Genomic DNA, 19715 nt, shown 5'->3' on the forward strand with positions numbered 1-19715 from the left:
AAGGAAAGAAGGGAGGAAGGGAAGGAGGAAGGGAGGGAGGGAGGGAGGGAGGCAAGAAAAGAAAACTAGCACTCACTAAGACAGGTGAGCTGTCCACCGTAGCATAGACACCAAGACAGAGCTGAGCTGAAATCTGGTTAAGTCAGATTCAGAAACCTATGTTCTGCATACCAGGTGCCCTTCTAAGCCAGGGCTTTGCACACTGCTCTGGGGCAAGTGACTCTGTCTCTGGCATTCCACCTGTTGCTAGTTTCAAGGGGAACAGAATCTCCTAACTTGTTCAAAAGCAGCCCAGACAGGGGGTGATTTTGTCTGAGTCTGGGACACAGAACCACATGATATCTCAAAGAGGGGGACGAGAGGAAGACCAGGTCCTTGGGAAAGTGTGTCAAGAACACCACACATGCTAACAGGTGTGTGTGCACACAAATACTCATGAAAATGTTCCGGAACAGACGGCATGGGTTCCTGTGGCTCTGTGAAGAAGGAGCTACCGGCAGGCCACTCCAACATCACCTGCTAGAGACAAGCTGTTCCACCCCCTCCCCTTGGCCACCCCCTCCCGTACTGAGCCCTGGAACCCGTGCATGATCAGGCACAAAGAAATCCAGCATCATTTGAACAGCCAAATTTCCATGCAAAAAAAAAAGCCTCCCAGGACAACAGATTTCTCCAAAGAGAACAAAAGGGTGGACAGGTGGTTTCCCCATCGAAAAGCGTCACCCACAACTTCCCCTCCAGATTCCAAGCTGCCTGGTCAGGCCTGGAGAAGAAAAGACTTGCTGGCTTAAAACAAACACTGATTTGGAAATGCAAATGTTTGACTTGCTGGCATTTTGGGATTCAACAAATAAAGGACATTTCTTGGAAGAAGGTCAAGGATGATGATAATAAATGCTACTTATTAAACCTAAGAACAATGGTAGCTGCAATTATGATTCTCCTACTATCTACCAGGACTACAATTTCTCTAATTTAGCTTCCCACAGCTCTTTATTTCATATTGCCATTTCATACAGAAAAAGCAGGCTCCCAAAAGTTCATTCACTTCTTGAAAGACACCTAGTTAGTAAGCAGAGTAGCTAGTGTTTAAGTTATTTTCTCTGATTGCAAATCCTGTGCCCCTATTTAATGTGTGTGAGACAGACAGACAGACATGCAGACACACAGACAGAGACAGAGACAGAGAAATGGTGTAGCACAAAGAGTAAAGTTCCTCAAATAATTAATTCTTTAAGAAGCAGGGACGACGTTGGGACCTAGACTGAATTCAAACTCCCTCCTCTCTTTTTCCACTATCAGGTCTACAGAACTGGAGCTGTGTAAGGTGAGTGCCCACAGCTGTCATGTGCTCAAAGGACAAAGGTGAAACCAGACTTTATGAGCTGCCAGATTCCCTGTTTCGCCCTCTTCAGGCTTCTTCACGATGCCCACCCATGACCATTTCTACATCCCCCTCACTGGCTTCCATCACATAGAATCAAATCCAAAGTCCTCCTCTTGTCCAAAGAAGCTCTGCATGAGCTGGCTCGGATTCTTCCCTCTCCTTTCCTATTGCACGTGCTCCATTGGCACCACCCTCCCCAACTCCTGCTGCCTCAGCATGCTCAGCCTGTCTGCCCTTGCTGTTCCCTCCACCTGGACTCCCTTTCCTTGGCAGTCACGTGGCTCACTTGATGCTGGAGCGTTTCCTGCAGGGGAGCACAGATGTGATAGTAGGCCACCTGCACCCACATGGATGAAGGTGACGTTTCAAGGATGGCAGAGCTGTAAGGAGGAAAGAGTCTTAGAAGAGTAGAGCTTTTGCTAGAAAATCTCTAAAGAGGGTTTCCAGGCCTCTGAGAGGAGAGGAGAGACATATGACTTAGAGAAGGGGCTGATTGTACCAGCTGGTAGCTGCCACTCTTTTAGACTCAGTGCCCAACAGTATAATGGCAAGTTGCATGGCTAACACTCCTCTAGGCTTTGCAAATACATTCCTTCAAGTCTTTGCACAAGAATCCCATAGGGGTGATATCATTATTCCTGTCGTAGCTAGATGAGGAAACTGAGGTACAGAGCGGTCAAGGTGAAGGCCATTACCCTGTTTGCCATGAGTCCCCAAACAGCCTACTCCAGAATTTACCTTTATGATTATGACCCAACATAGCAAAATTATCTGATTCCTTCCTCACCATATAAACCTTGCTAACTCCTGAACAACGCAGCAAAACCTTTTCAGAGCTGCACTTCCTTTCCCACAAAAGATTGAAAACAGTTTGAGAAGCAGGAAATAACTAAAACACAAATTATCCCTAACTTTTGACCATTCCTTTTATTTTACTACTTTATGTTTTGCTCTATGGTGGTTTGAAAACAATGTACAATCTAGTAGAAATCATGCCTTGAATTCTGAATTTGGGTTTCTCCTGGTGTGGTGACATACAGGATCATCCTGTCTTCAGCACAGAGCAGTGGCAGTGAGTCACCTTATAATCAAGAGAAAAAACAACTAGTGCATTCCAGTGTACTAATGTAGCTCAGTCACAAGAAACAGAGAAGCCACATTTTGAGAGGTTGAATTGGGAGTCTTTACTAGACAGCTGGCATCTGCAGACAGACTCCTGTCTCAAAGACCTGCAGCCCCTTGAATGCCTTTAACATTGTTAGAAAACTGAGTCATAACAGCAGTAAAGCAAAGAAAGAGCAGAAAAACAATGCCAACAAACCAGATCAACCCCAAAGGAAAGCCGAAGTGGGACACCATGGTGGATGGAGGAGAGACAAGAGACGAGGAACACAGGAGACACAAGGCATGGTGTAATGGCTCCTGAGCTGCTGCAGGCCTAAAGAGTGTCATAGTCAGGGGGCAGGGTCACAAGAAACTCAGAGTCTCCCAAGTTCAAGGCACAGGACTGACAGGTGCAGTAACCTATCATCCAAGTCACTACCCCTACCTCTAGGAATTCAGGCATGCCCATCACATGGAATGTGAGACTTCACCTTCCTCCACCATGAAGACAAGATGGCTCCAGTTAAACCCAGTTCCCTATCCACCACATGGCCAAGATGATTCCATCCTCCCCAGTTCACTATATCATTAAACAAGGATGTCAGGTGGGTTAGTTGTATTATGTTTTGTTTTGTTTTTTTACTTCAAACATTCCAGCCTATGATGGAATAACTGGATATGATCCCACTGTAAACTGAGGGACATCTGCGTATTGTTTTCTGTTTCCCACAGGAACTGTTCTTCCCACAGGGGCTCCTTAAATGATTAAATTCTTGTGCCCCTCACCTCTACCTTTATGTTTCTAGGCATTTGAGAACACAGTCACAGGCACAGGGGGAGGAGGTATGATTGAGAATCACATCATAGAAAGAACCATCTAGAAAACTTCTGCTAACCTCTGACCACTATCCTCATAAAGAAAGGAGGTCAGGTCTGCCAGGCGCCATATTGGCCACATGGTGGATAGTAGGGGCTGGCATCTTGTCTTCATGCTAGGGCAAGGAAACGCCCTCCAGGTGATGGACATGCCCAGATCCCTGGGGGCAGGTGCGGACACTTGGCTGATAGGTTACTGAATCCGTCGGTCCAGTGCCTGAGACTGGGAATTTCCTGTGCACCTGCCCCCTGCTTGGCTCCTATTTAAGCCCAGACTAACCCAGATGCCACATGTGTCTCCATGATCATGTTCTGTGTCCTGTCTCCTGGCTCTTCTTGGGTCATCATGGTGTCCCAATTCAGCTGAATTGGTTTCTTGGTATTGTTTTTGTTCTTTCTTTCCCATGTTATGTGTATTTGGGGGCTGCAGGCCTTTGTAACAACAGGTGGCCTGTGGCCTGCTAACTGTATAATAAAGACTCCGATATTCCAGTCTTCCAAAATGTGCCTTCTGGGATAATTTCACCTTACAATACTCAGCTACACTGACTTTCAAGATCATGGTCATAGCTGCCATCATGTAACTGCCATTGTTCTATCACCATTCCTATCCCCCAGAATAAACTTTCCATAGTCACTATCTCAAGTATGTCAAAAGCTGCCAATTCATAGCCTGAGGCTGGTGTGAAACCAAGGAAAAACCTGGGCCACATACTAGCATCCTAGCTGCAAGGGAAGCTAGGAAAATAACACCTCCAGTATGTTTCCCTTCTATGTGTGCATTAGCAGAGAGAGGTATCCTGAAGACAGAGAAAATGTGTTCACTTACTGACAACCAAAAGAATGAGTATTATTCACAACACAAATAAAACAATTAATCCGTGGCCTGATGCATTGCCCTTCACCCTTGTGCCTTATCTTACCAAGTCTGCATTGAATAGTGTTAGAAATTATTCATAATTTCATCTCTTGTCCCAACATCCCTCCACAGCACATCTCACCAATAAAACCTACCGGTGTCCATGTTCCATTCCCTATTCTCCTCTTCAAGGACAAGAAGATTCTGATTCTTTCCTGAATCTCTTTCCTTATGGGAAATTCCAGGTGACACAGAGCCTCCAACCAAAGGGATTTCAGACGCTGTAATACACTATGTCTGTGGGGATGAGTTCAGCAACTATTCTTCAAGAAATACCCTTAGGTTAACTGATGCCACCAGCTCCTAACAACCCAGTATCTTTGAGCAGAATGTACATGCTTCCTCACACTTTCCTGCTGACCTTTATGTGACCTAAACAGCAGGTGTTATCTTCATCTAATATACAAGATGCTCTGAAAGGCTTAATGTACTTACCAATGAACTAGATTTGGAAAACAAGTTTAGATATAGTTTCGTGATTTCTTAACTGAGTGCTCTTTGCATTTCTGTGATTCTTAGCTACCGCTCTGCCATTCAAGAAAAAATCCCAGTGGGGTCACTGGACAAGGGAACAAGGGAACCCGAGAGAAAATTCTCTAAGAGGTAGGAGGCAGGAGAGGCCTGGGAGAACAGAGAGATGTCTGGGAAAGCATCTTTATTTCCTTGGCTCTCACTCCATGTTTTCAAATGGATGCTAATTGTGAAGCATTTATATTTACCATGATGACTAAAGATAATTGCTTCCCTTTTGCCTCAAACACTGCCAAAAGGAAGAAAAAAATAGGGAATATCCAAAGACTAGAAGGGATGTAGCAGCTAAGGGGGATGGGTTCACGCTGCAAAACCAGTGTGAACCTTCGTAGCCACCACAGTGAGGAAAGCCTGCTGTCTCCGAGCCCCATGATTAAAGCAACTGCAAATTAGTTTCAGCAAAGGTCTTTCCACTCAAATTGAAAGCCCCGTGTAATGGAATTTCATAGCCGCTGCTTTGGAAATGACTTCATACCTCACTTTGTTCAGAGCTGAGAGGTGACCACATGACAGGAATCCTAAGAGGCTCAGGCTGTGGTGGGGAGGTAAGCCATTCTCTCACTCGGACATCTTGACACGTCCTAGGCTGCTCCTTTCATCTCTTCCCACAGAGCACCAGAGCACAGAGCACCTCCATTTGGTTAGCATCTTCTCCCCCGCCCCCCCTCCCTGCACTGCTGCCCCCAACCCAGGCTATTTACCTGCAAACAATGCTTTGGACCACAGTTGCCCATTGGGATTGCATAAATTACCCAGGTATATGCATTTTCAATAAAAGGCTATCTGAAAGCCTACGAGATTTCTGGATTCCTCACAGATTTTTCAAGAGAGATGAGAAAATCACACCACAGGGGTTTCACTGACCACCTTAGCTGCCTAGCATCACTTTCAGAGACTGTGGGAAACACATTTCTAATTTGTTGGCAGCTTGAAGAATCAAACAGGTTGCATGTCAGTGTGATCAATTAGTATTTCAGACCCTTTCAAATGATTCAATTGTTTGTTCATGGGAGGAAAAAATGCATTAGCAGCTAACTTTGTGCTGGACAGCATGCTAGGCCTTGGGATACAACATGGAACAAGACTATCAGTTGTGCTCTCATGGTGGGTGTGAGGAAACCATGGGAACAGGAAGCAGTCAAATAATGCAAGGAATATAAAAATCCTAATCCTAGCTTTGCCTTGTGGAAGTCCTTAAGAAGGTCCAAGAAATGATCAGGTTTTTGCAAATATCCTTAAAGATGTGACCTTTGAACCAAGAAGTAAGAGGTACTGAACAGAGAAGGAAGAGCAGAGAGTCCAGTATGAGCAAAGCCCTGGAGAACCAGGGCCGTGGGGAGCTCAGGGAGCTAGGATGCAGTAAAACCTGGTCCCTGCAGGGTAACCAAGACAGGTCAAGGAGCTTTTGTCTTATCTGTAAAGCACATGGCATGCTGGGAAAAAGTTGTAATGGGATGAGGGTGGAGAGGTGGAAAATACCTTCAGCAACAAAATGGAGATCAAAGTGGAGAACTGAGGACATAAACTCTTTGTCCAAAGCCAGCAGGGAAAACAGGAATTGAAAGACTTGTCCTAGAAGTAATCTGACTCATCCAGAATCACAGGACCAATGACACAGTCAAGTTGGACACTCAGAGAATCCATTTCCTCCCCATAACAACCTTTTTCTCCTACAATATTGGTACCATGGCACAGTTTTTTAAGGTGTGATGTGGAGCACAGAGTGGTTAGTTGGTAAGTCAGGGAACACATGTCTTTGCTTCTCTGGTAATAATCCAAAGACACCTCTAATGCATTAGGTAACAAGTCCAATATGAGTGTCATCAACACCCACACATTGGCCTCTCCCCTGCTTCCTCTAGCTACATCCTCTCTGCCTATGAGACCAGTTTAAGTATGTGCTCTGAAAAACAATGGTAGTAGTAGCAGCACTAACAAAGCCTCCAGATGCTACCTATGTGCTAGATGCTAGTGATACTAAAGTGAACTGGTCTTCTGTCTATTTCCAGGGACAAGACTTAACTTACATGGTGTGTCATTCACTCACAGTATACTGCGTTCATTTTCTTAAGTAATTTGAAATTTTCTAATTCTTTAGTACCTAAGATCATGTTACTGATTTTTTAACTGCTATCAAAAATGTGTGTGTGCCCGGCATTGGTGGCTCAGGCATGCAATCCTAGCTACTCAGAAAGCTGAGATCTAAGGATCGTGGTTCAAAGCCAGCCTGGGTAGGAAAGTCCCCAAGACTCTTATCTCCAATAAACCACTCAGAAAACCAGAAGTGGTGCTGTGGCTCAAGTGATAGAGCGCTCGCCTTGAGCTGAAGAGCTGAGGGACAGCACCCAGGTCCAGAGTTCAAGACCAACAAAAAAAAGTGTGGGGGGGGAGGAGGAGGGGGTTGTGGGTGTGAGTATGTGCACATGCACGCATGTGCACACACGCACATACGCTGGTACTGGAGCTTGAACTCAGGGCCTCACATTCTCATTTGTCTCTTTTGCTCTACCACTTGAGCCACACCTCCACATTCAGCGTTTTTGCTAAATGGAGCTAAGAACTTCAAAAAAAAAAGGCTCTTCTACTTGGGCTGGCTTCAAGCTGTGATCCTCAGATCTCAGCCTCCCAAGTAGCTAGAATTATAAGCAAGAGCCACCAGCACCTGGATTCAATATGCTTTCTGTGTAAAGCAATCGTGTTGTAATCATGATACTGTCCACCTAAGATGCTGCCCTTTCCCCATTGTCCAATGGACCCAAAGGGACTCACATTCCTGTCAGTAAGGGGAGGGGCCAAATCTCAGGTTCTTCTATGTCCTTGGATCAGATCTTGTTATAGGTTCAGCCCACACCATTTCCTTATTCTCCCAGGAACACCTCCAGAGTCCATTCCCATTCACATTTTTCACTTCACGGGACTTCTCCCAGAAGAGTGTGGCATTAGTGCGACTTCTATGACTGTACCCCCCTCAAAAAAAAACAAAACTCCTGTAGTATTCTCCTTGCTCTCTCCTACCTTCCAGATTAATGGAGAAGATTCCATTGGCCAGAGCAGTGGTTCTGAAGCAGGGACAATTATGTCCCCCTTTTCCAGAAAAAAACTATGTCTGGATATTCTTTTGTTTGTCCAAACTGGGAAGGTTTGCCACTGGCATCTCCTGGTTAGAGGCCAAGGGTGTGGTCAAACATCTTACAACGCACATAACAACTTCCCTCCCAAAGAATTGTTCACTTACCAAATGTTGAGAGTATTGCTACTGAGAATTCTAACCTAGAGAGAATAGAGCTATTAGTGGGTTCTTGAACAATAGCCTAGATTGCACACACACACACACACATATACACATGTGCACACACTAGTCTTCACCAGCTAGAGATCTGAACAAGAAGCTAAACTTTTAGTGCATTAGGTCACTGAAATTTGAGGGTAATACATTATAGCACCTAGCACTGTTTACTTTAAGAAAGACAAACTAATGGAGTTTAGCTTTTCTCCAGAGGACCAGTATACCCTAGCATCAGAGCCCTATCAGTTAACAGACACTAAAGATTTCTGAAATGAAGAAATGAAGGGCAATGGATGCCTGGTCCTTACCCTGTAAATCATGAAGCCCACAGGAAAATGAGGTAATAAATAATGCAGTGGCTAATTGTCTGGCTGTGGGTGACCCATGCCTACAATCTCAAATATGCAGGAGGCAGGGGTAGGAGGATCAAGGTTAGAAGTCAGCCAAGCAATAATGTGAGACTTTATTTGAAAAATAACTAAAAGCAAATAAGGCTGATGGCATGGCTCAAGCTAGGTGAGAGTACCTCTTAGCAAGAATGAGACCCTGTTTTCAAACACAGTACTGCACCCCCAACTCTACCCCCCCAAAAAGGATGTAACCGGTGCTTTACAGTTCTTACCCTCACAATGACCAGTGATAGCACCTCTAGGGAGATCCTTTTAACAACTCACCGCAAAGTCACAGTAGGCACCCAACACCTGTCCAGGAAAGACAGAAAAGCAACCTAAGGTGTAGCCAGCGCTGACCCCTCTCAGTTTCCCCTTTCCCTCCTTGTGTGTGTGTGTGTGTGTGTGTGTGTGTGTGTGTGTGTGTGTGTAAGAGAGAGAGAGACTAGCTGACAATAATCAGCAAGGTCCTTTTAGTGTATGGTCTGGTCTTGCTGTGACTAATCAGATGATTGGTTGTGTATATCTTCTTTATGGTTGTTCATTATATCACCGTAACATAAAGTAATTTAATTTCAGTGGGATAATTAGGGTATCTCTAATCTAACTGATAGTCTGAATGAAATGAGGTTCTCAGAGGGAGATTTGTGTACCAGGAGACTGGTGACCTCTGGCCCCAATTTTCACACAATGTATTAATCTGACAGCCCAACTTCCCAGGCATACTGTATCCGTATATTTCTCTGCCTGTGGGTTTCAGAACACATCCACCAATGGGATTACTTTATTTATAATGAGATTTCTTTGGTCTCAAGGAGATAGATCTTAATATTTTAACGAAGGCTTTGAACTGACAGAATGCCCAAGATGTAAATTCAAGCCCCAAAGCACAAGAGCATGCATGAGGAAGAGCATGCATGTGGGTCTGTCCAGGGTCTAGGAAGATGCCAGTCTGCCTGGCAACCCCAGCAAGAAAACCATTGCATCGCTGAGAACCACAGAAATGTCACCTGGTTCCTACAGCTCCTGTGGAAAGGTTACAAAAAGAATCTTCTCCTTAAGTCTAGGATGAGGGGTAGGAATGGGAGGTCTGAAAAGAAGTAGAGAAGGAGGCTGGTAGGCTCAGGGGCAGCATTCTGAGCAGAGTATAACACATGCACACTGCTCCCCAATTTCCCAAACATCCCCCAATGGCAGACCCAGCTCACTTCTGTTCCCTACAATGGCCCCAAAGCTCAAAAGTAGTCATTCTTGATCCTGGCATTTGAAGCAGGGTACTGAGTCATGGGAACCTGCCACTGAAAACTTTTCCCTATTCATTTTCCTATTCAATCATTCATTCATTCATTCACTATCCATGTATACTGGGTGCTGAGGAGGCCCCAAACAGATAAAGTCTATCTAAGTTCCATACATTCTTCCGCTGTTATTACCTGCTTTGCAGGAAATCAGGATTAAGGCACTTATGACAGTTCCTACCTTGAGGAATTTTAGTAGAGTGTGACATGTCATTACAAGATGAAAAATTTACAAGATGCACAAGAATGAAACATTTGACCTCATCGTTAAGTGGTTCAAGTAGTAGGGCTGCTGTCTAGCAAGCTTGAGTTCAAACCCCAGTGCCCCTAAAAAATAACCCAAAAACCAACTCATGATGAAGTAACCAGAAACGTTAGTGAAGTTATAAAAATATAAAATCACACATTAAAAGGAGTAAGTAGCAATAAGTAAAAAAAAAAACTTGGTTGGAACTCGGACATAGGTATTCATTTCTTTGCTGTATTGCTTTCCCATCAGACTAATTCTGACCAAGACCTGTGGCCCATTAAGCTAAAAATCTGTTGAGTATCTGGCTTACAAAGAGCTCGTGAATCCCCAAATGCTAGGACAAACCCAGACTATTGAAGAACAGGTCGCTTACTATTGCAGGAGCCTTTGGGTAAGGAGAAGCAATGGAGAAAGGATTACCTCCACCTGTGGGGAGTCAGGGTGGGCTTGGAGATGGAGACGACCCTTGGACAGCTTTACCAGAGGCTGCTAGGCAGTACAGACCAGGCACATGCACAGCAAGGCATTGTGACCCACACAGGTCACCTGGAGGTGTTTGGCCTATCATCCCTAGGCTTCCACACACATCTGTCTGGTTTTCCAAGAACTATAAGCCTCAACTGCCTTGCGCTGAAATAGATTTTATGATCTCAAGGGGCTCTCAGTTCACTGCCATAAACATTGGTTAGCATTGCCTTGTATGTGAATCTACAGTAAAACCAGTAATAGGCTACTAATCTTCTTTCCAAAGAGCCAGATTATGGTGACATTTAGAGGGATGGAGAGAGATCTAAAGTGCTTTCTGATTGGCCAATTTCAAGCAGTCCCATTTTTCCTTTCCTTGAATCTAAGCAGAAGCAATTTTTTGAAGCCAAGCCTGTGCACAAGGCTGGCTCCTTTAGTTCCTAAGTGACCAGGCCCTCCACAAGCCTTGGCTTCTGGACCTTGTCATCAAATGCAGCAAACTGGTGCCTGTCAAAAGGCTGCTGTTCTTATTTCATGCAGGATATTCTAAGTATTACTCTAGAGCATGATGTTACAGCTGCAGAACCCAGTATCAGGTACGGTTCCTCTCTAGTGCTCTTTGAGGGGTGACTGATCAAGATCCATTGTACTTAATGCTGATTTCAATCTTCTTTGTACAACTACTTAAGGATAAGAACAAAAGAAAGAGGGAAAGGAAGGAAGGAAGGAAGGAAGGAAGGAAGGAAGGAAGGAAGGAAGGAAGGAAGATGGATGTAGTGACTACTCCAGGAAGTGGGGAATAGAATCAATAGCTGATAGGGGGATTTTATTAGTAGTCCACTTTTTGTTACTATCATGAAATACCAGAGGCTGAATAACTTTCTAAGGACGTTCTGAAGGCTCGAAGGAATGGCACTAGGACATCTTCTGCTCTGGTAAGGACTTCATGATAGATAGCACCATGATGGCTGGAGCAAGTTATGTATGGGAGGAAGACATCCTATCCCAAGCCAGGAAGGGAGTGATTTGGGAGTTGGGTTAACTCTCACAACTTTTAACTCACAACTCCTTCCAACTCAGAGCCTCACAAAAGTCACCTTTAATTCCCTTCTGAGGGAACTGAAAATCCTAAGCTTAAAGTCAGATACCAGTGGCTCATGCCTATAATCCCAGCCACTCAGGAGGCTGAGATCTAAGATTCAAGGTTCAAAGTCAGCCCAGGCAGACAAATTCATGACCCTCTTCATCTCTAATTAACCAACAAAAAGCTGGAATTGGAGATGTAGTTCAAGTGGTAGAGTACTAGCCATGAGTGAAACAGTCAGGCAAGCATCCTAGGCTCTGAGTTCAAGCCCTAATATCAGCACAAAATTTAAAAAAAAATCCTAAGTCTGAAGTGACACAGCTCCTGAGGAGAGCAAGTCTGAATCAGAACAGAGGCACTTCTGATATTGGCCAGAGTTCTTCGCCTATTCTCCCATCTCCTCTTTCCTCTCCTATTGTTTTGTTGAGACCTGTTCTGTACTCTGAGCTGTATTTTCCTACCTCTTCTCTTGTCTTCTATTCTTTCTACCCTTCTTTCTTTTCCTTCCCATTTCCCTCTCCCTCCCACCCTTCCTCCCTCCTTCCTTCTTTCCTTCCTTCCTCCTCCTCCCCCTCTTCATCCTCCTCCTCTGCTTCTGCTTCTTATTCCTCTTCGTCTTATTCCCCTTCGTCTTCTTCCCCTTCATCTTCTTCCCCTTCTTCTCCTTCTTCTTCTTCTCCTTCTTCTTCTTCTCCTTCTTCTTCTTCCTCTTCGTCTTCCTCGTCTTCTTCCTCGTCTCCTTCCTCGTCTCCTTCCTCGTCTCCTTCCTCATCTCCTTCCTCGTCTCCTTCCTCTTCTCCTTCCTCTTCTCCTTCTCCTTCTCCGTCTCCTTCTTCGTCTTCTTCTTCTTCGTCTTCTTCTTCGTCTTCCTCTTTGTCTTCCTCTTCGTCTTCCTCTTCATCTTCCTCTTCATCTTCCTCTTCGTCTTCCTCTTCTTCTCCTTCCCCTTCTTCTTCTCCTTCTTCTTCTTCTTCTTCTTCTCCTTCTTCTCCTTCCTCTTCTTCTCCCCTCCTCCCCTTCTTCTTCTTCTTCTTCTTCTTCTTCTTCTTCTTCTTCTTCTTCTTCTTCTTCTTCTTCTTCTTCTTCTTCTTCTTCTTTCTTCTTCTTCTTTTCTTCCCCCTCCTCTGCCCCCTCATCCTCCCCCTTCTGTTCTTCCCCTTCTTCCTTCTCTCCCCTTTCCTCTAAACCCCTCCCTCTCCCAATCCCTTGAAATAAGATTCCTTACAAATACATTTCCTGCTTCCTGTCCTCCAGGGGACTAACTTCTGACTGCTTGGTTTAAGAAAATGGGAATTCTTTTTTTCTGTCCCCAGCCTTGTGCAGCAATTCAGTCCTCTCCTAGGGCTCTGACTTCCCTCAAGTGAGGCCCACTTTCCTTGGCCCTGCTCTCTCCCATATAGACTTTCTTGAAGTGCTCTAGAGTCCTGCTAGCTACATGGCAGGGTCTGCTGGTGCCAATTACCCTCTAATGGGTGTGCAGCTCCAGAGAGCTCAAGTATGAGAGCATATCGAATGCTTAACAGGCATCTAAGTAAATTTGCTTTAATGATTACTTGAGAACAAACCAGTTACCACTTCAACAGCTGACACATAACACAGACATAAAATACCAAAGGATATTCTAAAAGGCATTTATTCTCCTTAGGAGTGTCAAGATTTCCCTGTCGATAATATTTATACTCTTTGTTGATTTGGTAGGCTTTTTCTTTTGCATTTCTAGAAGTCAGTGGTGAACTATTCTTAAACAATTAACACAAAAATAAATTTCAGGATAGAAGTTAAAAATAACTTACAAAAAAACTGATAATGTTAAGTTGCTGACAATAACCCCATTCTAATTGTTTCAGATTGATTATCAAGGTTAAGATGGACATGAAGAAAAACAATTCTGACTTTCCTTTTTCTTCTATCTTCTTTCTTTCTTTCTTTCTTTCTTTCTTTCTTTCTTTCTTTCTTTCTTTCTTTCTTTCTTTCTTTCTCTCTTTCTTTCTTTTGTGGTGATTGTGTTAACCTTGAGCTCAGGGCCTGAGAGCTGTCCCTGAGGTTTTTTGTACTCTAGGCTAGCACTCTACCATTTGAGCCACAGCATCATTTCTGGTTCTTCAGTGATTAATTAGAGTAAGAGTCTCACAGGGACTTTTCTGCCCAGACTGGCTTTGGACCACAGTCCTCAGATCTCAGCCTTCTGAGTAGCTAGGATTCCAGGCATAAGCCACCGGCACTGGGCTTCTGACTTTTCTTTTTGAAGGATGACAAAAGTTCCCAGTGATTATATACATTCTATCAACTACCATGCTGACTGAGTTCACATGCTCTCATTCCTTGCAAAAGCCCTCAGAGGTAGAATCCAACATGACTGCTGCCTCCCAGCTCCAAATGAAGCAACTGAGTCTCAAATTTAGAATCTTGTTTCCCTCCTCCCCCAACATGGCTGGAGAAGGCAGGTGTCACCTGACAGTTTATCCACTGGGCTGTACCCTTAACCAGCACACCACCTGTCTCCCCTGGCTGGCCAGTCCCTAGTTCCCGCCTGGCACGTGTCTCCTCCACAGTTTGGCCCTGAATACACTTCAGGATAACTTCCTCCGTTGTGATAAGCAGGGCCCACGATCTCTGACAGCTGTTCCCCGCTCTTCATCATCATCTGAAACAATCAGTAAGCATTAGAGAGTACTTTTCCCTTTACAAAGGTGATAATTAGATAACAAGCTGAGATTAAAGTAATTACAGTTAGACAGCTGGCGAGGCAGCAGTCATGTTGAAATATTGTTGGTACTTCAGCATCTGGTTCTAATAACAGCATAGGCTAAAGGATTTTACATTAATTACAGAACATAATTTAATATAAACATATTTAATTACAATTGATGAGCGATAAACTGTTCAAGAATGACTTAACCCCTTCTGCATGTCAAACTGATGGGAACTTCGGGCAGGCTTTGGCCTGTTCTGCTGTCTTCCTCACCCTCTCCTGATGCCCTCCACAAGTCCCTGGGCCCCTGGAAAAGCCCCTCCTCCCACCTCAAAGAAGAAATGCTCCTGGCAAAGATATGGCTGGGTTCCCCAAGTGTGGGCACATGTACAATCCATCTTTGGAAAGCAAGGCAAAAAGGAGTGTGCTGAGCATCCCAGGCTGTGATTTGACAAGTTGCTCTCCTCCTGTTGCTGAATACTGAGCAATGAGAGGTGGTAACCTCGTCCGCCTCCCCCACCGCCCCCCCCCCGACCCCGACCTATTCTTCCTTACATCCTTACTCCTCTAGGAGGCGCTGGTTTTGCTTCTGACAAGTCATGTGCAACCAACTAAACCGATCTCTTCAAAAAGTGTGAAAGGCAAATCCATCTTCAATACAAAATCTTAATTAGAAAGTCCCTGCATATAGCAGTCAGGGTATTTTCACAATCTGATAGTCAATCAGTAATATAACAGAAGTTCTACCAAAGACAAGAGCGTATTCTGGCAGAAATTCTCCCGTACAAGGCATTAATCCCAGTGGTTACCCTCAAAACTGGCAGTCTTAGATGAAGGAAGTTGTAATAAATAGGACCACAAAGCTACAATCTTCAGTGGTTTAAGGACTCAACTATCATTAACTGTATTTCATCCTCATAACTAGAAAGCATTCAAAAGCCACAGAAGGTGAACATCACTCGATCCCAGGTATATTGAGGTGACTTAAGGGAAGAAAACCCAGAGCTGAGCCTTTCTAAGAAAACAAGGAGTGGCCCTGAGTGAGTTGGAATTTTTACTGTCAAATATCCTATTGTTAAATGATGAGAAATCACACATTGTAGATTTTAAAGCGTAAAACACACATTGTCTTAAAACTAAAAATGAGTGCTGAGAAAAAAGACAGTTGATTGCTCATTAGCAAGCATTACTTGCTTCTAAAGGGATGAATGACAGGTCTATAGGTGTGAATACGCAGGACCTCACAGCACACAAGGGAACGACAGAACACTGCTCTACACATGCCCCCTTTGGGAAAAACAAGAATGTATGCTTCTTACCCTAGCAAGTCTCCATGGTGAGTGAACTGTAAGTCATGTTTTGCAGATTAAATACTCATTTGGAAGTGAGAAATTGGGGTAGAAAGTAACCAATATAGCATTTATTATTTGATATAAATACATAAATAATATAAAAATATTAAAAACCATTTAAATTCAAAACTTTGTGCATCAAAGGAGACTAGGAAGAAAATGAAAAGCCAGCACACAGGATAGGAGAAAAGATTATAAACCCTATATAATAGGGGTCTAGTATCCAGAATATTTAAAGAACTTTTTCCATTTATAAATAATCCAATTATGGTATTTTCACAATAAAAAAAGAAGAAAAATCCAATTAAAAAGGAAGCAAAGGACTTGAAGACACATTTTTCCTATTATCAGGGTTCAGGGCTGTACATGGAAAGATGCTTTCATTATTGATCATCAAGAAAATGTTCATCAAAATCAAAATGTGATAACCTATCATGTACAATAGACTGGCTACATTTAAAAAGATATAATAAGAAGTGTTGTTAAGAGTATGAGAAACTGGGGGTTGAAGACATGAGTCAGTTGGTAGTATGCTAGCTAATGAGTGAATGTAGCAGGTACCAAGTTCAAGTCCCAGTCTCAGACCAGAGGGGAGGGGGAGACATGCATTCTCTTAATACTAAAAATGAGTGCTGAGAAAAATACAGTTTATTGCTCATAAACAAGTATTATTTGCTTCTAAGAGGATGAATGGCAGGTGTACAGAGGGTGACATCAGTGTGAATATAAACAGCACAACACTGTGGAAAAATCATTACACAGAGTTTCCTTATTACTCAGGAATTCCATTCTAAATGCACATCCAAAAAAACGAGAAAAAAATGTTCATACAAAACTTTAGACATGGGTGGGAATGTGGCTTAGTGATAGAGTGCTTGCTTAGCATGCATGAAGCCTTAGGCTCAATTCCTCAGTACCACATAAACAGAAAAAGCCAGAAGTGGCACTGTGGCTCACATGGTAGAATGCTAACCGTGAGCAAAAGAAGCTCAGGGACAGTGTCTAGGCCCTGAGTTCAAGGCCTAGGCCCTGAGTTCAAGGACTGGCCAAAAAAAAACAAAACAATTATACATAAAATGTTCATTGTAGTATTGATTATAATCACCAAAAAGTACAAACCATCCAAGTGTCTATCACCTGATCAATAAAATATTGCATATCCACACAATATGATAGGATTCAGTCCTATAAAGGAATGAAGTACTGGTACAGGCTAAAACACAGCTGAACTCTAATAGCAGTATGCAACATGAATGAAGCAGATGCCAGAGACTGTATGTTGTATGATTCCATTTATATGCAAAGTACTGAACAGACAAATCCATAGAGACAGAAAGTAGAATAATGATCACCAGAGAATGGGAAGAGAAGGAGCTTGGGAGTGATAGCTAACAGGGATGAACCTTCTTTCAGGTGGGATTGAAAATACCCCAGAATTTGATTGTTCTGATGGTTGTTCAATATAAAGACATCTTTAAAAAACATTAAATGTTTAAAGTATTGTATTTCTGTTATGCACATTATATCTCCACTTTTTTAAAAGAGTTATCAATCTAGGTTATGAGGGTTTAATCCTACTAGGGAATCCTGAGAGTCTATGTAAAGTAAGTGTCTCAGATTTACATCACCCAAGAGGAGAGAATGTTGGTGGGGTATTTATACCCCAACTCCCATCATCCAATAGCTGAAGGCTGCTTCATGGAGCACATTAATTCCTCAGCACTTCTGATCTGCCTGTACCAAGATTTTGGGGGCCAAATAAAGCCCTTAGGTAAAGAGATGGTCAAGCATGTCACCAAAAGATCCAGCCAGAGGGTTCTGGCTTAACAAACTGCTACTTTCTCATAGAGAGATTCAATGAGAAACTGAGTAAAATACTTCACAGTGCTAGACACACAGAAAGGTCTTAAAAACTATGAGTTATTTGTACAGAAAACCCATGCGGCTTAACAATTTGATCAAAACTGCACAAGTAATTCATGGCAGAGCTGGGACGGATGCAGAGCTCTCTGTGGAACCCAATCTTTCGGACAATTAGATTAACCAAATGTATACTAACCAAGTTTGCCAGCACACCAATCAGATGGCAACTGTGTCATCACAGCATTCAGAAGATATAATAAACATCTTTACATTTTTGCCTCTATCTCCTCCTCTGTCTGGTTCCTCGGTGAGGAGGAGCAGATGTTTTTCTCACAAAGCCTTGAGGGTTGATGTTAATATCTGCTTGAGTTATCCAGCATCTGAACACAGTGTGGTTTGTTGTTTATTTGAGATTCAAAGCCCATACATTTGCTGACAACTTAGTGCAAAAAAAAAAAAATGAACAAACACCTGCGTCTGCAGGAGAGTTGGGGAAACAGCTCCCTCACTCATATCTGGGTCCACTTCTGTCTTCCACTGGAAAACAATGGCATTCAATTCCCTCACCATGTAGATTCCCAACCAAGAACATGGGAGAGGGTCAGAGAAAGCTCTAGGCTGCAGAACTCAGGAAACCTACCTGATCAGGTAATGGTTGATAATAGTGTCGAAGTAGCTGTAGTACACAGCATTGTTCACGTGGCCATACTGATCATTGTCCTGCCATCTTGTCTGGATGGGCAAGAAGTACCCATAAGCCTCATGCTGCCGATGAAGATCCTCACCTCTTGGTTTCTTTGATGATGTAGCCAAGGAACGAGCATGCCCAGGAAGCAGCCTCAAAACCCAAGAGGACATATTGAGTGCTGCCTTGAGGTACCTTCAAGAAAAAGCAACCATGGATCAGAATGCTTTTCAGAGAACTTAGAAGCTATATGCATGTTTTTAAAAGGTTCTACTAAAAATACTTGGTACATGCTGTCAGAAACTGATGAGGGGCCACAGGCTTGTACTCTACCATTTGAGATATAGCCCTAGTCCTTTTACTTTTTTACTTTGTTTCTCAGGTATCTTTTACAAACTTTCCCAGGGCTGACTTTGAACTATGATCTTCCTGTCTCTACTTCTTGAGTAGCTGGAATTACAGGTGTGCACCATCACTTATTACCAGAGGGAATGTAAACTATGTTCTTAATGATCTTTTGTTCTACAAAGTAATCTCAGTGATAAGAAACCTGATGAAATTTATAAAATTTCTAAGTGTATAAAAAGTAGAGTTGAGCTTGGCTTACTTCACTTAATATAATTTTTTCCAAGTCTTTCCATTTCCTAACAAATGGGGCATAGGTCCCATGATTTCCCTTATTTTCAATATCTAGTATATGTATGAGTCAAGCAGAAAAGGTCAGATAAAGTGATGTTAGGAAAATGAACCCTAAGATATATATTTTAAATGTTTATTTTTCTTTCATGCATTTGTTTCTAATGCAATTATAAGATTATTTCTTTGTTGCTTTGTATGTCCCTCCCCCACAGTATAACCCCTGCTTTCACTGTATTTGATGTCAGTATAATTTGTGGAGGGGAAGGGGAAAAACAAGTTGTTTAAATAAGGATACAGGTGGACCTGTTGCAACAATGAGAAGTACAAGTTATCATGTCAAAAACGAACTTTACAACTTGGGGCAGGGGGATGGGGAAGGATTGGGTGGGGGAGGGAGGATGGGAAGGGATGGGAAGGGTAAACAAAGGAGGAGGCAACAATGCTTGATAAGAAATGTACTCACTATCTTGCCCATGTAATTGTAACCCCTCTGTACAGTATTTCCACAAAAAAAAAAGTAGAGTTGAGAGCACCAACACAAAAAAAATGCTTGAGCTGGGCACTGGTGTCTCACCAGGATTGCAGTTCAAAGCCAACCTGGGCAGGAGAATCCATAATACTCTTATCTCCAATTAACCACCAGAAAACCTGAAGTGGTGCTGTGGCTCAAAGTGGTAGAGCACTAGCCTTGAGCAAAAAAGCTCAGGGATAGTGCCCAGGCCCTAAGTTCAAGCCTCATAACCTATAAAAATAAATAAATAAATAAAAATAAGTAAAATACTTCCCAGAAAATTTTATCAAAAGGGCCTGCCAATTATAACTTTTTAAAGTGCATTTTAACTATATCATAAGCTATAGAAAAAATTAAATTGCACATACAAAAGGAAGAAAATCT

General features: G+C 43.0%; 1 protein-coding gene across 1 annotated transcript in view; it reads right to left on the bottom strand.

Annotated features, from left to right (window-relative positions):
- Positions 1-19715, bottom strand: part of LOC105988060 — a 144030-nt gene that overhangs the window by 58276 nt on the left and 66039 nt on the right. The window contains exon 2 of the mRNA XM_013019550.1: positions 18137-18376. Within this exon, the coding sequence (XP_012875004.1) occupies positions 18137-18354 (218 nt within the window). The 5' untranslated portion in view covers positions 18355-18376. The remainder of the gene's footprint in view (positions 1-18136; positions 18377-19715) is intronic.

Source organism: Dipodomys ordii, unplaced genomic scaffold (assembly GCF_000151885.1).
Source record: "Dipodomys ordii isolate 6190 unplaced genomic scaffold, Dord_2.0 Scaffold46, whole genome shotgun sequence".
NCBI classification, from domain to species: Eukaryota; Metazoa; Chordata; class Mammalia; order Rodentia; family Heteromyidae; genus Dipodomys; species Dipodomys ordii.